The 17049-nt window shown below is 32.9% G+C and overlaps 2 protein-coding genes across 2 annotated transcripts; both read right to left on the bottom strand.

Moving 5' to 3' along the window:
• Positions 1-763: 763 nt before the first annotated feature.
• LOC126681490 (uncharacterized) lies at positions 764-3042 on the bottom strand. The gene is made up of 3 exons (XM_056105859.1): positions 1364-3042; positions 977-1294; positions 764-893 (listed from the first exon to the last, which is right to left on the bottom strand). The coding sequence occupies exons 1-3, from the start codon at positions 3040-3042 to the stop codon at positions 764-766; spliced, it is 2127 nt and encodes a 708-aa protein (XP_055961834.1).
• A 182-nt stretch (positions 3043-3224) lies between these two features.
• On the bottom strand, positions 3225-4185 carry LOC126683332 (uncharacterized). The gene is made up of 2 exons (XM_050379191.2): positions 4162-4185; positions 3225-3626 (listed from the first exon to the last, which is right to left on the bottom strand). The coding sequence occupies exon 2, from the start codon at positions 3622-3624 to the stop codon at positions 3286-3288; it is 339 nt and encodes a 112-aa protein (XP_050235148.1). The 5' UTR covers positions 3625-3626; positions 4162-4185; the 3' UTR covers positions 3225-3285.
• Positions 4186-17049: the final 12864 nt, after the last annotated feature.

Here is a 17049-nt window from a genome sequence, read left to right as displayed (position 1 = left end):
AACATTAAAACAAATCATGCAATTTCTATATCATCTTCCACTCCAATATCATCATCGTCTGATGAGGATGGTGGATAATCATCTTCCGTCTCTACTATTGGAGGGTTGTGTAATGCAGCCTCGTCCGCCTCGCCATTCGGATCAACTAAATTTGTCGGATCGTCATTCGTTATGACATCGAGCGGAAGTTCTGCACTATCATCTTGGAAAGCTGGAACAGTTGTTTCAGGCATGTCTAGCTCAAAGAGAGCTTTTATCTTGCATACTGCCCACCAATCTTTCTTGTCCCGCTTTTTGCTAGGATAAGGTAAGTAATGTACTTGATCGGACTGTTCAGCTAAAATGAAAGGTTTGTATTTATTGTATCTCTTTCTGTGATTAACATCGACTATGTTATACCGAGGATGGACTAACATACCAACCGTTTTTGTAGGATCAAACCAATTACATTTAAATAAAACCGTCCTCTTTATTGGTAGAGCTGGATACTCTAACTCAATAATGTCAGTCAACACTCCATAAAAGTCGCTTTCAGCTGGGCCGTAGAGTGATCCTTTTACACAGACTCCGCTATTCATTGTAACCCGATCCTCCCCATATTATTCAGTATTGAATTTAAACCCGTTCACACAGTACCCCTTGAATGTTTTGACCGATCTAAGTGGTCCTTTTGCAAGACTTAGAATATAGGGATTGGTACAGACAGTTGGGTCTTTCACCTGTAGCACAATTATTATACGGATCAACACGATAATATATACAACTACGACGATAAAACAACATTAATACTTACATATTGCTCGAACCAAAAGGCGAATTCCCTTTCCAACTTTACTACAACTTCGGTCTGTGTAATTTCGTGGTTGAATTCATACAACTCGCCTTCAAAAACTCTTTTTACAAGAATACGAGCGAATTAATACAATTTGTATCAAATTCTTCAATACTGAACTTAAATTTGTATATTAAGACTTACTCTCTGTAAGGTTCGATTTCAGGGCAATTCAAAAGGATGTAGCTTCGGGCAGCAACATATTCAGCATCATCCAGATATCTGTTCCGACAAGCACCTACAGGTCGCCCTTCCGGTTTGAAAATAGATAATCTGTCGAAATCATCATCAACGTCCATTTCGCAAACTTCATTTCTTTGCATCCGACATGGTACCATCGGATCACCATCCTTGAAATAAAAAGATGCAAATTTTGCTATTTCCTCCAGTAGATATCCGCTGCTAATGCTTCCTTCCACTCTGCCTTTATTCGAAACCTTATTTTTGAGTTTTCTCAGGTATCTGCATAATCATATAATTAGTTCATTTACCTAATTATCGGTTGACGAAATAGAACTTTAAATATATCACCTTTCAAACGGATACATCCAACGATACTGAACAGGTCCTGCCATCATAGCTTCGTACGGAAGGTGTACGGGGAGATGTTCCATCGAATCAAAAAAACTCGGCGGAAATATACGTTCCAACTTACACAGTATCTTCGGGATATCAAGCTCTAATCTCTGAAGATCTGCCTTTTTTAGCGATGTGGCAGTTAACTCTCTGAAGAATATACTCAACTCTGTTAAAGGCTCCCACACTTCTGCCGGAAGAAGCTCCCGAAGAGCAATTGGCAAAAGTCGTTGCGTGAAGACATGACAATCATGACTTTTCATGCCCATCATCTTTAAACTGTTTAAATCAACGCACCTAGACAAGTTGGACACGTAACTATCCGGAAACTTTAACTTTTGAATCCATTCTGACAAAATCTTTTTTAAATCTCTGTCCAAAGCATACAAAGACTTTGGATATCTACCAGTTTCCTCATCTTGTGCCAGGCCAGGACGATCACAAATTTTATTCAACTCTGCCCGAGATTTTGCCGTATCTTTCGTCTTACCAGGTACATTGAGCATGGTATTGAAAACGTTGTCAAATACATTTTTCTCAATATGCATGACATCGAGATTATGCCGGATCACATTTGTCCTCCAATACGGTAAATCCCAAAATATACTTTTTCGGTTCCAACCACGGCCTTTAGATAGTTCATCATTCGTAGCCTTAGCATCATTCTCATAGGCCCTCTTAAACCCCAGACCGTCCACCTCTGCTAACACTTCATCTCCAGTCCTCACACCTCCAAATTGATGCCTTACTTGTTTGCCTTTTCGGAATTCGGTAACGTTCCGACGGAAATGGTGACCTGTAGGTAAAAACTTTCTGTGGCAATCAAACCAGGATTGTTTACCACTCTCGGGCAACGTGAAAGCCTCAGTAATTTCCATACAATACGGACATGCCAATCTTCCTAATGTGCTCCAACCAGACAACATTGAATAAGCGGGAAAGTCATTAATTATCCACATAAGCGCCGCCCTCATTTGAAAATTCTGCCGTTTTTGAATGTCATACATACGGATTCCAGATTTCCACAACTGATTTAACTCTGCTATTAATGGCTGCAAGAAAATATCCATATGGTTTTTTGGATTTCCGGGTCCCGGGACAAGTATTGTTAGAAACATAAATTCATCCTTCATGCACATGCCAGGAGGCAGATTATACGGCGTCACAATCACTGGCCAGGAAGAATAATTTTTCCCAAAACTACCAAATGGTTGAAACCCGTCAGTACATAATCCTAGCCTGATATTTCTTGTTTCATCTGCAAAATCTGTATGCAACTCACTGAACCGTTTCCACGCCGGAGAGTCAGAAGGATGACACATCTTCTCGTCTTCCATTTCATGTTCAGCGTGCCATGTCATATGTTTAGCCGTGGCTTTGGAAGCGTACAACCTTTGCAGCCTCGGAGTTAAAGGGAAATAAAACATTTTTTTATAAGGAACGTTAGCCCTTCTTTTGGCCGAATTGCTTTTCGTAACAGGTTTCCACCGAGGAAATGTGCAAACTTTGCAGTGGGTTAAATCCTCGTCCGCCCCCCAGTAAATCATACAGTTGTGGAAACAGCAATCAATAACCTCGACCGGCAACCCGAGACCTTTCACCAGCTTCTTGATATTAACAAAAAAATTCGGCATTTTGTTGTTCTCTGGAAGCAGTTCTTATAATAAACGGCAGGTGTCATCAATCAACGATATCGACCCCTGATGTCGACACTTAATATCCAAAATTTCAACAGATGCGGACAGGGGTGAGTGTCTGCTATTTCCGGGCCATATTTTATCTTCTGCCGCACTCATCATATCAAAAAACCTCTGAGCTTCGTCATTCGGGGTCTCTTCCTCAAAAACTTCGGGACCAACAGCATCAATAACCATTCTCTAACCAGAGTTTAAATCTCCCCCTCCCTCATTATAGTAATCGTATTCATTAGCCGGCTGCTGAACTACAGGAGGGACATTCACCTCACCGTGGTGAATCCAAACATAGTAATCTGGAACAAACCCAGACTGCAAGACATGTAGTTTCACAACTTCGACATCTCGAAAATTCGTATTTCTACATTTTGTCCTAGAACATGGGCATTTTATCTCTTCCCCACTCATACACTCGGGATGTTGTACAGCAAAATTCACGAACTCTTCAAGATTAGGGAAAAAATCTGGCGGCAGGAAGCCTCTGTCATGCCTCGTATACATCCAACTGCGGTCTGGATTCATTTCTGGAGGACGTACAATTAGGTACTGGTTCATAAGCTCAACATAGCAAAGTCAATGTAATTGACTGCTAAAAGGGTATGGTCCTATCCCATTCGCAAAACTGGCGCCCCATAATTCGATCATGATATATGCATGAATACGGAAAAAATATTCGGCAGCCTTCCGGCGTCGTTCCCCAGGTGCATTACATAATATAGGGTGTGTAACGCTAATTATATATTCCGTAAGGAATAAGCGTTACACATCCTATATTAAATAGTCACCCAGAGAACATACGCCAGAAAACTACCAAATATTCCTATACCATATCCATACACATATGTTTTTTCGTGATCAAATTACGCAGACGACAGCAGTTTTACGAATTGTACACACGTACAATCCCGTGTCGTTCAATCTCTTGAACACACGGGACGGGTTTCTACGGCTAGGAAAGATTTTATTCGGTGGGAATAAAATCTTTGTTAATTAAATTTAACAGTTATTCAATTTACTCTAACAAACTAAAATGAAATACAAAAATGCAGTAACACTTACTTGTTGAAGAGCAGAACCGCAATAAATAGAAGATAAGCTATGTAAACAAACAACAACGGCTATGATCAGTGGCTATCAGCAATCGTCAGAAACAAACCTACATTAATAGTTTTGGATCAGATTATCATAACAATACAAATTAATACTTTATCAAGATACGTTTTTTTTAATTTTCTAAGTGATATAATATTTTTAACGAAAATCCGGCAGCATTTCCCCTAAAAATGAGCATCACCCATTTTTCAGGGAAATCCTGCAAGTAAACAATACATATTCGGTTCCAACATAAACAACAAATCATTTTATTTTAATTATTTCAAATTAAGTATACTAGCTAATAATAAATTAAGTTAATTTTATTTAATTAACATAATTAATTAACCTAAATTAAAAATATAGATTCCCTAGTTTTATAAACTAACTTAATTTTATAACAAATTAATTAATCTAATAAAATATTTAACCTAAATAATATATTATTCAACCCACCATTCAACAATTTAATTAGCCTAATAATATATAACCATTTAAAAAAATTAACCTTCTTTACTAAAACTAACCAAATTTTGACAAAACTAACCTAATTTTCACAAATCTAACTTAATATTTTTTAAACAAAATTAAATATTAATAATTTCAATTAATCTCTTTTAATTATAATAAACACATAATTTAATCTCTACTTTAATTAACTACTCTAAATAAACTAGTGTAATTTAATTTAAAACAATTAAAATAACCTAATTTAATTATAACACTAATTTCTAATCCAATTAAATTTAATAATAATCAAAATTGAAAATTGAAGTTCAAAAAACTAACCTAGGCAGCTTCCACCAGCGAACAGCAGAGGTGATCGGAGGTTGGCAGCAGCAGCGGACGATGGCAGCGGCGTCGGCAGCGGGGGACGAAGGCAGCGGCTGTTGTTTTTTTTAAGTTAACTATTGCATTATAATTAATAAAAAACAAAAGCTAACTTCAACTCACTAACCTACACAGTACTGGAGGTCGGCAGCGGCGGACAAGACCGGTGACCGGAGGTCGGCAGCGGCGGAGGGCGGCAGGCAGCAGTTACTTAAAAAAAATACAACTTTATTATATAATTAAACAAATAACAAAACAATTAAAATATATAAACTAACTCACTGGAAAGAGGAGGGAGAGAAATGGCGCCGGAATGCTTTCGCCGAAGAGGAGCAGTGGTGGCGGAGAAAAAAGAGAGGGAGGAGAGGAGGCGGTCGGTGAAGAAAAAAGAAAGGGAAGGAGAGGGAAAGGGATTTCGCCGGAAAAGAGAGGGAATTCGCCGGAGAATGAGAGGGATTTCGCCGGAAAAGGAGAAAATGAGAGGGAGAGCGGCGGAAAAGAGAGAGAGAGAGAGAGAGAGTCTGAGTGCGAGAGAAAAGGAAGTGGGATAAATTAGGTTAAGGTTTTACCGACGGAAACAGTCCGTCGGTAATTCCATCGGTAAAACCATAACCCTTAATGAAACGTTAAGGGATGATTTACCGACGGAACTCTATATCCGTCGGTAATTTACCGACGTATTTAGAGTTCCGCCGGTAACCGTTAAAATCAGTATTAAATAAAAATTTGATTTTGCAGAATAGCGACAGACTTAAATAATCCGTCGCTAATTTACCAAAAAAAATTGGCGCCTCCGTTCCCGCCATGTTCCCTCCAAAATTAGCGACTGAATTGAATTAATCGGTCGCTAAACATGGTGGATTTAGCGACGGACATAAATCCGTCGCTAAACAACTCATTAGCGACAGAATTGGCATCCGTCGCCAAATTCCGTCGCTAATCAGTTGTTTTCTAGTAGTGTATAGAAATTCGTCTTAAGCCTTCTGTTGTAAAGAAAGTTTCTATTGTCTAATACATCAGTCTTTGTCATGCCTCCACGACCAAATTTCAATTCTCAATTCAGGCCTTATGGAACTGTTGCTCGTAATTAATGTGGTTTTTGTAAATAGAAAGGTCATTGAAAATCACAATGTCCAAACTTGGGTAAAGGAAAGCAGTAGTATGCTCAGCAATACTCCATCAGCAGTCTCATCAGTAAAAGTACCGACCACTGGATCCTCATAATGGACCTCATATTCTTCCTCGCCCTCACAATGCGCTGACAACCTCTTCTTTAGATCCATCAATGATTAAGCAATTGTAGAAGTTTTTTGCATCTCAACCACATGTCATGTCAGTTTCATCTCAAATAGGTTTGTCATCTAGTTCGTTAGGTATATTTTCTTCATCCTGAATTTTAAATTCTGGTGCTTCGAATCATATGTAATCTAATTTGTCATCTTTTACTTCTCTAACTCCTAAAGTTTTAGTTCATGTTATGAGTGCTAATGGTATACCTATGCCCTTGCAAGGTGTTGGTTCGATTATTATATACCTTTTTTGTCCTTATCCAATGTTTATCATATTCCTATTCTGACTTTAAATTTTACTTTTGTTGGTCAAATTTGTAATAATTGTTGCTTAGTATGCTTTGCTTCTTCTGCTTGTTAAGTTCAGGATCTAAAGTCTCAGGAAGTGATTAGGACCGGTCATAAAGAAGGAGGACTTTATATATTGGATCAGCTCAAAACGCGTAAGATTGCGGCTGTTGTTCCTGGTATGGATATATCATATTTTCATTTGAATCATTCTTCGTCTGTATTTTACTTGTGGCATTCTCGCCTTGGTCATGTCACTAGGTCTCGTTTACAATTTTTAGCTTCTACATGAGTTTTAGGGAATTTGAAAACTCATGATATTTTTTATTGCAGTGGTTGTAAACTAGCAAAGTTCTCTGCTTTGCCTTTTTCTAAAAGTAATACTATTTTTGTTGCTCTTTTTGATCTTATTCATTCTGATGTTTGGGGATCCTCTCCTATTTCTACTAAAAGGGGTTGTCGTTATTATGTTTTTTTTTATTGATGACTTCACTACGTTATTAATTTTTAAAATAAATATAGCAAATTTTCAATTAAAACTAATTGATTTTTTTTAACACTACTAGCAAGAGAATTAATTTTTTATTAATCGAACTGAATAAAATGAAATAACTAGATTAATTAAAAACATTAACTGAACTTATCTGAAATAGATTAATTATTTTAATTTAATGGCAATTTGTTCACTCCTATTTATAAATATTGTATATCACCTCGCTAGGTAAAATAACAATGAACAAAAAGACCTATTAGTTTTCTTAAGGTAAAATGAATAACTATAGGGGTTTTGACAAATATTTTATAATTTTTAAATTTTACCAATTTGATCCATCATTTATTTGACTTTTGCTACATATACCTAAGACTTGGATATACTTGGGTATATTGGGCAAAATTCAAATGAGTTTTGAGTATATTTGGCAAAAAATTGAATAAATGAAAATTGCGGCATCAATGTTCACTTTGAGGACCTAAATGGAAGGCGTATACCATATTTTTTTCCGACACATTTCCAGCACTCCCATCAATCCTAGCACGATCAGTTTCATTATCAGTCATACTCTGAATGCAGCTAAAAAGGTGTATTGGAGTAAGCATATCATTCCTAAAACCAAGTTGTTTCATTCATTCTAGACAACCAAAAATAACATGAAGATCTACAGCTCCTCTAATTTCAGCAAAGTGAACATTAAGCTCAACCATTCCTCGGTAGTTTGATAGGTAAATATATCCACCTGAAAGTTCAACGGAGAGAGGAGCTATAATCCACGAACCTCCCGGCATTCTTTAACGTAATGAAGAATAATTTCTTCCCTATTGTTGCACCCGGAACAAGGTTCGTATTGCAAGGTAATTTCTTCCCTATTGTTGCACCCACAAGGTTCGTATTGCAAGGTAATATTTTTAATTGATAGCTAAATTTCAATAGTTTAAAATAATAATAATAAGGGAAAAGGGTCAGTTAAGCCCCTGACGTTTGGCCATTGGATCAAGTAGGCCCTTAATGTTTGGAAAGGTGCAATTAAGCCCCTAATGTTAATGAACGGTATCATATAAGCCCTTTAGTTTGACGCTGTTAATTTTTTTAAAATCTCCGTTAATTTCTAATCTACGTGTCAATATTGACATGAAATGCGACAATTTATAATGCCACCAACTCTCTTTTTATCTATATTTCATTGAGAACTTCTGTCGAACACCTTATGTTCAACAGAAAATATTGATAATCAACAACTTTTTTTTTGGAAAACTAATCAATAACTTCAACAACTAAAAGAACAGTAAATGTTTTTCTAATATGCATCAAAACGGTTTGGAACTCTTCGCCTATCTATTTTCGCAAATCAACATTTGACAAGCAACAGTTCACCACCATATCCCATACTCAGGGTACGACCCTGAACCATCGAGGACGAATGACGAAACCTCTGAAGTTTGAGGCTCAGAGAAACCAGGAGCCTCCATGGTGGCCTTCTGTACCGTAATCGAAAGAAGACCCATTTGAATATGCTAATAAATATTACTAACACTAACAGTGCACGACTAAGTAAAAAAACAATCTGATCAATCCAAAGTGTTTCGCTACATTAAGCGCCCGCGGCGAGAATCCATTGTAGATAACTGCAATCATTGCCGACGTAAATTTTTAAGTTTAATAATTAAATTTGTTAAAGATTTTTAACCCACGATCTTAATTGTTGATAGATAATTTTCAGTGCAATCTGCTTGTAAAAAGCCGACGTCATTGGAGCCATTAGAGATTGTTTTCAGAGAAATTTAATTATGTGGGTCTTAGCCGTCGTTGAAATGTTGATGGATGGTTATGGTGTTTACGAGTGTGGCGTTGAGACCTTTTAAGACGTTACATTTAGTGAAGTGTAACATAAACCAAGTTGAGCAAAGTGAATAAAAATGTCAAGAATGAAAAAAAGAAGTCAGCAGACTGAGCACAAGAAACCATTCAGGTTGAGACTTGGGCTTTTCAACAAAACAGAGTTCTATTTTTTTCTTCTGTATTATAGTATTTGAATGAAACAATTGTGAATTTGAGAAGTGGGTTTTGGTTCACAGGATTAAACAAAAAAGAATCTCAATAAATAGAAAGTGAAATGGGTTCTTAACTTGGTGGCGATGAGGAAGTGGCAGATAAAAAGATGAGAAAAAACTATAGAAGAAGTAGAGGAGAAGGTGAGGGGTATAATGGTATTATGACCACGTCAGCAATTGAGGAGTCCATGCTGGCAAAAATAGACAGAGATCTCTTCGTTTTTGAACGGTGTTAAGGAGGAGGGCTCACGTGATAAGATTTACTAACGTTAAGGGCTTAATTGCACCTTTTCAAACATTAAGGGCCTACTTGATCCAATGGCCAAACAATAGGGGCTTAACTGACCCTTTTCTCTAATAATAATAATAATAATAATAATTTGTCGATAAATTAATTTTTTTTACAAATTATTATATCGAAATAATAGTGATGATAGTTTATAGTATAATTTTTAATGGGTTAATGTTATAAAAATTCACCAACTTTACACGTTTTCTCAATTTAATCACATTTTTTAAAACCTCTCATAAAAATACATCAACTTTATTTTTTTCCCAAATTCATACAGGATGCTGACGTGTCACTCAATGAATAGTTAAAAATGACTTACACCTCAGCAAATTGCACCAATGAATGAGTGTCATATCAGCACCGTGTATGAATTTGAAAAAACAAATGAAAGTTGGTGTATTTTTATGAGAAATTTTAAAGAACGTGATTAAATTGAGAAAACGTGTAAAGTTGGTGAATTTTTATGATATTACCCCTTTTTTAATTGATAATTAAACATATTAACAACATAGTGTTTATTTAATGTAGTAATTGTATTGTTTTTATAAATTATTATATATAGTAATAATAATATTTTTTATTATTTTTTATTTTATTTATAGTGTAATTTTAATAATGAAATAAAAGTAAACTATAATATATAACTAACTCAAATTATGATTTTATTTGGTAATAATAGTTTATGTAAAATGTAATCATTCAATAATGAGTTAAAAATAACTTAAAAAGTCATAAACTAAGGTCAACATTATAAAAAGAATGGAATTAAATTTTAATCAAATTCAATGTCTCTTTGTATCCGTCCAAGCACTATAAAAAAAGTTATAATAATTTATAGATATTCCGATAATTTTTCATCTATACTCTATCAACATTTGATGATTTTTAGAAGATATTGTATTAATAAATACATTGTTCTTTATATTTATTCAAATATATAAAATTTATATTATTGATGTTTTATTTAGATCTTGCGTTAATATTTTTATAGATATTTCTCATACATATTTTTATTAATATTGCATTACATTTAGTTGATTTTAATAAAATAATTCATTAATAATTGTGTTGTTTCTTTATGTTCATTTAAGCAAGATAAAACTTAGATGGTTACATTGACATTTCACATATATTTTTAATAGATATTTTATTGATTGAATGAATGAATGGATTTCATGGATACATAAAGAGTTCATAAAAAAAAGGGCCAATATAAAGAGTAAAAACACTACGAGTCATGTGTCATCATGTGTTGCATGAGTAAAAGATCAAAACTCCTATGAGTAGCCCAAATTTTAATAATAAGCCAAATGAGGAGAAACTAACAAAATGGGAAAAGAAAAGACCACCTGAAACATCAGCCATATGAGCCGGAGCTGGTCCCTACAGATATATTTTTTCATGTGTCATCATCACCTACACAGGAATAATTATATAACAGAACGTTTGTGCCATTTCATTCGTGTAATAAACTAATAATACATTAGTCATGCGGAAAATTAAATGATAAAAAAAATAAAAAAAATTCATCTCGCAAATACTCATTGTCGTATTGTAAAAATAATGTAACACAATAGTTATATGGGATAAACGCTTCCTACACAAATAGAAACAATACAACTCATGACTTGTCGTGTTTTCTACAAACCTGAAACTAATGTTTAAAAAGCGAACATGTGGTCAAACTGGTAAGATTATCGATAGGGTATTAAATGAACCGAATTGCTTGTTTCAGTGGTCAAATCGGTATAGTTGCCCGTGTCGATGGTCAAACCGGGAGGCTATTGATAGGGCTTTAAACGAACCGAACTGCTCGCCCCTGTGGTAAAACTGGTAAGGTTATCTATAGGGCTGTAAACGAACCGAGCTGTTCATGAGCGCCTCGCCATTCGGCTCGATATGAGCTCAGTTCATGTACATTCATATTTTAAACGAACCAAGTTCGAATTTGATTTTATGTTTATTTATTTACGAACCAAACATGAATATAATTTGTTGGGCTTGTTTATGTTCACGAACATCTTGTATATGATATTGTTAATTGTTTGTGAACGGGCTCATTTATAAGCTCGATTATGAGTTCATGACTCATATATAAGCTCCGCAAAGAGTCTGCGATCGGCTTTTATAGAAGTTCGATTAAAAGTTTGCGGAACTCGTTGTTAAATTTAATATAAAATGTTCTTTTAATTTATTAAAACTACATAAATTTAAGCAAAATTACATAATTTAAAAAAATATGTTCATTTGTTTCGCGATTTGTGTTCGTTCATTTAACTGTTAATCGTGTTGAGCTCGTGTTTATTAGTTTAGTTGTTAAACGAACGAGCTTGGAATGAGCTCGTTTAGTACCTTCATGACATTTGCGAGTTTGTTCGCTTTGCAATTAAATAAATGAATACTGACAGAACATGAATCGAATATGAACATTATAAATTTTATATAAATTGAATATGAATATTTTATGTAACGAACCAAACATGAACACTTCGAATTCGGCTCTATTTGGTACAATGACATTTCAACTATAGTTCAATCGATTGAATAAATGATACATATAAATTAAATTTTAAACCTAATTTTATTGTCTAATTGGTCCAACTTTTAAATTATTGGTTCAACAGCCGAATCGATCACAATTATATTTTTGATTTCACATTTATATTTTGATGAAAAGAAAGTTAATATCAAAAAAGTAATAAAAAGGACAAAACTATAAACAAGAATGATAAAACCTGAAAAATATCCAAAGACTGTACTTAGGAGACAACGTGGCAGGAAATAATTTATAAAGGACAGAAAAAATTTCCGGCCACTAAAATTTTGTATGGAGATATCCATATTTCCTTATCACCATTATTGATGTCATTACGTGTTTCGATAATAATTAAATCTCAATAATATGATTTTTTTTTTTGAAATCTCAATAATATCAAAATGATTGATGCGTTTATATGAAAATTTAGCCTCGTATGTAGCCATGTTCACATTATTCTCTTTAAGAAAACAAAAAATTTGTCGGTTTTGTGATGAGTTCTCCCATATTTAAATCAATAATAAAAGCGTTGTTAATTGCATAAGACACCATTTGAATTGTGGATTTCAAATTTATAAATTTTAATAAAATCGATAAATTCTAAATTAATAGAAATTAAATCTATAAATTATAAAATTTCAATCATTTGGATTAAAAATAAAATCAATGGACTTTTAACACAATTTTCCTTCCATTTTTGTTTGACTTCAATAAGAGCATTCCATGAATTTAATATATTTTTTTCATTTCTATTCTCAGTTAGATATTTAAACACTAATCATTTTATAGTAAAAATAATTTTTCTATAACATAAGATCAAGATTAGTACAAAAAATTAAAATAATATTTTATGTTTTTTTTTGTGCACATAACATAACTATTGATAAATCTAAAATATGGATAATTTGCATAAAACATAACTATTGATTAAATACAATACATATGAAAAGAAACTTACAAATAATAATTGGCCAAACTCTTGGCATCATAATAATATTTTTTGAGAGATGTTTCTATAAACAAAAAGATAAAAAAAGGTAAAGAAAAAATGGTTTAATTAGGGATAAAGATAATTTAGAAATATTAATTTTTTATTAGGAATAATTATAGAAAACATAAATAGTATAACAATCTCATATATAAAAAATGGTGGATTTGGAGGTGAAAAATCAAAACCCTAAAAAATGAGAAAATTTAAACTGCATGATTAAAATGAGAAAACGTGTAAAATTGGTGAATTTTTATGACATTAACCTTTAATTTTATTGTATCATCATATCACATATATTATTTGTAAAAGGTCAATAAAGATGTCACACAGATTTTAGATCGGCTCACTCACATGAGCGGTCGCCTCTAGTGTCAGATGAGCGAGTGAAGATGAGATATGATGTTAGGTTTATCGCCTCAAGAGAATAAGATGAGATACTATATTTATAACCGTTTTGGATTGTCCGAATCCAAGTGATTTGTGATAGCCGGACGTGAGTTCTCATTATTACCTGCTAAGATTAAGAATTTTGAGAATTCATGTTAGCGTTAAGAAATGACTGAATCAAGGTCCGTACAATACTTTATTTAACATCGAAGATATAAAGAATATTGTAGCACATGATTCATACCATGTGTGCTAGGACAACCAAAAAGATGGTGGGAGAATGATTCCTTCCTTCTCCACTGTGTGAGACCATATAGGATAAGTATATATCTTTATAATTGTACCCTTAGCGTTTTTCTGCTATTTATGTTTTATTCATGGTGTTTGCTATCTTAGTTTGCTACCTATGGTTATGGATGATTTGGCCTATGAACCATGTCTAGAAAAACAGTTGTGCATAAAATTGTAAATTTTGAGTGAGAAAGGAAGATTTGATTCAGTGTTTTCATTGGTCGGCCAATCTTATCAATTTTTGAAGAAATATGACTTGATTATGAATACACAAGTATATATATTTTTTAACATACTCTGCGAGAGAATAGAGTTTATCATTTCAAAAGGATAAATTTAGGGTACTGCGAGAATAACAATATATTTTTAAAGGATAGAAGCTGTTATGTCATTCCTAACAGATACATATCTATAAGATCCCGAGTGAAGGTATACTCGCTAAGTCGCACGACCTATGTACTAGTATGAAATTGTGGTTATATTTTGATTATGAGGTCTAACCCGTCATGTGCAAGTGGGAGGTGTTGGTATTTGTGTCGGATCGCCCATGACTGATTGATTGGAATCCAACTAATTATATGGGTATGCATGAAAAGGGTGCAATACCTTTATTGTAAGGTTGCAATTCCATGAAAAGTGGTAACTTAGTGAAAAGTTACACTTATTCATGGAACCTTTTAGTTGCTTACATATACATGTATTGAAAATACATAATTAAATAATGAATCATAGCTCAATTCTCTATCAAAATATACACAATTAATCGGTACATTAGGTGGTGAAATATAAGTATTTTTCATTGTGAAAATACTTGAGACTTAGTGCATGATATCAATCAAACTTGTGGATTCGACAAGAGGTATGTTTAGAACAATCATATTTAATTTCCACATATTCCAACATTAGACAATAAAGACATAGATAGTTGGAATAGAGCAACTACCAACAAGCATATTTGGAAAATTATCAGCAGTTCTATCTCTTTATGGGTGCAATCAACAAGACAAAATAGAATCAAGAAGTTTTAAGGGTCTAAAACAAACAACAATACTAACTGGGCCTAGAGGGGTCTGTTAGGCATAAAAAATAAAGTCAAAAAACTCATAGTGTACAAGCCTTGTAATGATACCAAAATTGACTTCTGGAATGATCCATGGTTACATGGATACTCCTTTTTAAAGAAATTTCCAAGTGTTAAAATGAGAGATGTCAATATCCCCAAGAATGCTTCTCTATTTGATCAATGGAGAAACAACATATAGAACCTCCCTAATTCCATAGATAATAAGACAGAAGAAACTTGGAATTACATAAGAGATAATGTCAAATTAAATAGCACTTGTGGAGGATGCTATGAATTGAAAAGTTGTTTACAAAAACATATTTTCAATTGCTAAGACCTGAAATGAGTTTAGAGATCATCACAATCAGGTCTCTTGGAATAAATTAATCCTGGACAAGAATTCCATCCTTAGATTTAATTTTATGTTGTGCTTAGTTATGAAAAGGAGGTTGAGAACAAAAGACAAATTCACAAATTAAGGGAAAATAACAATTGTGTATTGTTCCTCTAATATTGAAACAATTGTTGCTTTTATGAGTGCAACTTTTTTTGAAAAATTTGAAATATTTTATTGCCTGTTTGCATATGCCTTAGTAATATCAGAATTTGAAGAAGACTGATAAGTTGGTTTATTAAGAGAGCTACTATAAAAAATGTTGCAAGAATTATCTTTGACAACAATCATATATTATATCTGGAAGGTTAGGAACAGTTACTTTTTGCTAATGAAAGTCCTAATACTTCGACTCAGTATTTTAAAAACCAAATCGATAGTAGAACCAATACAGTCATCGATTTATGGTTCAACCGGTTCAATTACCAATTCAACCAATTATATTAAAACATGGGACGCTGTTGTGTCTCATCAACCTGTCAGCTTACAATGAGCTGTGACCCACTATTGTAACAATTAAATTTCAACTTTTTCTTTTTTCTTTTTTAATACAAATTATTTTTTCTATAAACCATTATCTTATGCTTCCTTCTTCGTTTAACTTTTATTTATTTTCTTCTCTTTTTACTGATTTCTCATCAAATCCATAAACACAGTGAAAAAAAAAAGTAAAATGAAGTAAAAAAATTCTTCTAATTTAGGATCATCATCATCATCTCAACTTCATCTTTATAGTACAAATAATCTTTACTCAGAACCATAACCATGGCAACGCCACAAATTCAGTTAAGAACTATTATTTTCTTTCTTTGACCATTTCTCGTAGATCTACTTTCATATTAGTTTTCTTAAAATTTAAAACTCTGTCAATAATAACATATTCTCTTAGATGTATATTTTTGAATTTTTTTCTTATCAAAAATTTCATTTTTTCTGTAATAAAATTCATAAATCTAAAATAATATGGTCCGTTGGTAGTGAACCAGACGGGTTTTCCGGTTCAGCTGGTTCAATGATACTCCGGGTTTACAGTTATTCCGGTTAACTGTTGAACCGTAAATCCCGTTCTTAAGGTAAAAAAGACTGGACTGACTTTCGATTTCCGGTCGAACCAGTCGATCCGATTTTTAAAACACTGTTTCGACTATAATCATAAATGTTAGGTGTATTGTCATTGCTAAGAACAAAGTTGAGAATTCCAATTTAATTTGCAGAGATTGACTTTGTAACTTTGTTTGTTTTCTCTTAGGAGAGTTGTATTTTGGTTGCAATTTTTATTGCGCTTTATTAATATATCTTTTTTGAATTTTCACCTAAAAAAAAAATCCTCACACTAATTGAATATGTAAGAGCATGCACAATGCAATGTTATTTTAGCATGTTAATACTATAATTTAGCATTGAGTTTTAAAATCCAAATACAATATAATGCTATATTCAATATTAAATTTAGAATATGCTATATTCTGTGTTAAATTTAATATCAATTATAGCATATGCTAAATTTTTACGACCAATTAAAATTCATTATTAATTATAATTTTTTACTACTATTCTTTTTTACATTATTCATTTTTTTTTCATCTTAAATTTTATGATATTTTTTTTTGTTTTTACGATCCCGATTGATTAAATATTTTAATAATAAACCACACACCAATATGTTAAAATAATTTATAAACAATTTATTTTCATATAAATCATTGACCCTCTTAACAATTCTTTTTTAAAAGAACTCATTATTATATCAAATAAAAATAAAATTTATATTAATGAAGATTATAAAATATAGGATTAATTCCATAAAAAAATAACGAATTTTACACGAAATTTCATTTTAATCACGACTTTTAAAAGTTTTCATAAAACTCTGACCTTTCATTTTTTTCAAATAGATTACTGATTATTTTTTCGGTATATTTTTACCTTCCATTTTTTTCAAATCT

Source organism: Mercurialis annua, linkage group LG5, assembly GCF_937616625.2.
Source record: "Mercurialis annua linkage group LG5, ddMerAnnu1.2, whole genome shotgun sequence".
Classification (NCBI taxonomy): Eukaryota; Viridiplantae; Streptophyta; class Magnoliopsida; order Malpighiales; family Euphorbiaceae; genus Mercurialis; species Mercurialis annua.
This window is presented reverse-complemented; position numbering and strand designations above follow the sequence as displayed.

Bases quoted from the DNA above. Each gene is read 5' to 3' on its own strand.
- LOC126681490 (XM_056105859.1), bottom strand. From the start codon at position 3,042: ATGCCGAATTTTTTTGTTAATATCAAGAAGCTGGTGAAAGGTCTCGGG. The intron at 1,295-1,363 runs GTGATATATTTA...ATGATTATGCAG, and splicing joins TGGATGTATCCGTTTGAAAG to ATACCTGAGAAAACTCAAAA. The intron at 894-976 runs GTAAGTCTTAAT...TCTTGTAAAAAG, and splicing joins GAAATCGAACCTTACAGAGA to AGTTTTTGAAGGCGAGTTGT.
- LOC126683332 (XM_050379191.2), bottom strand. From the start codon at position 3,624: ATGAATCCAGACCGCAGTTGGATGTATACGAGGCATGACAGAGGCTTC.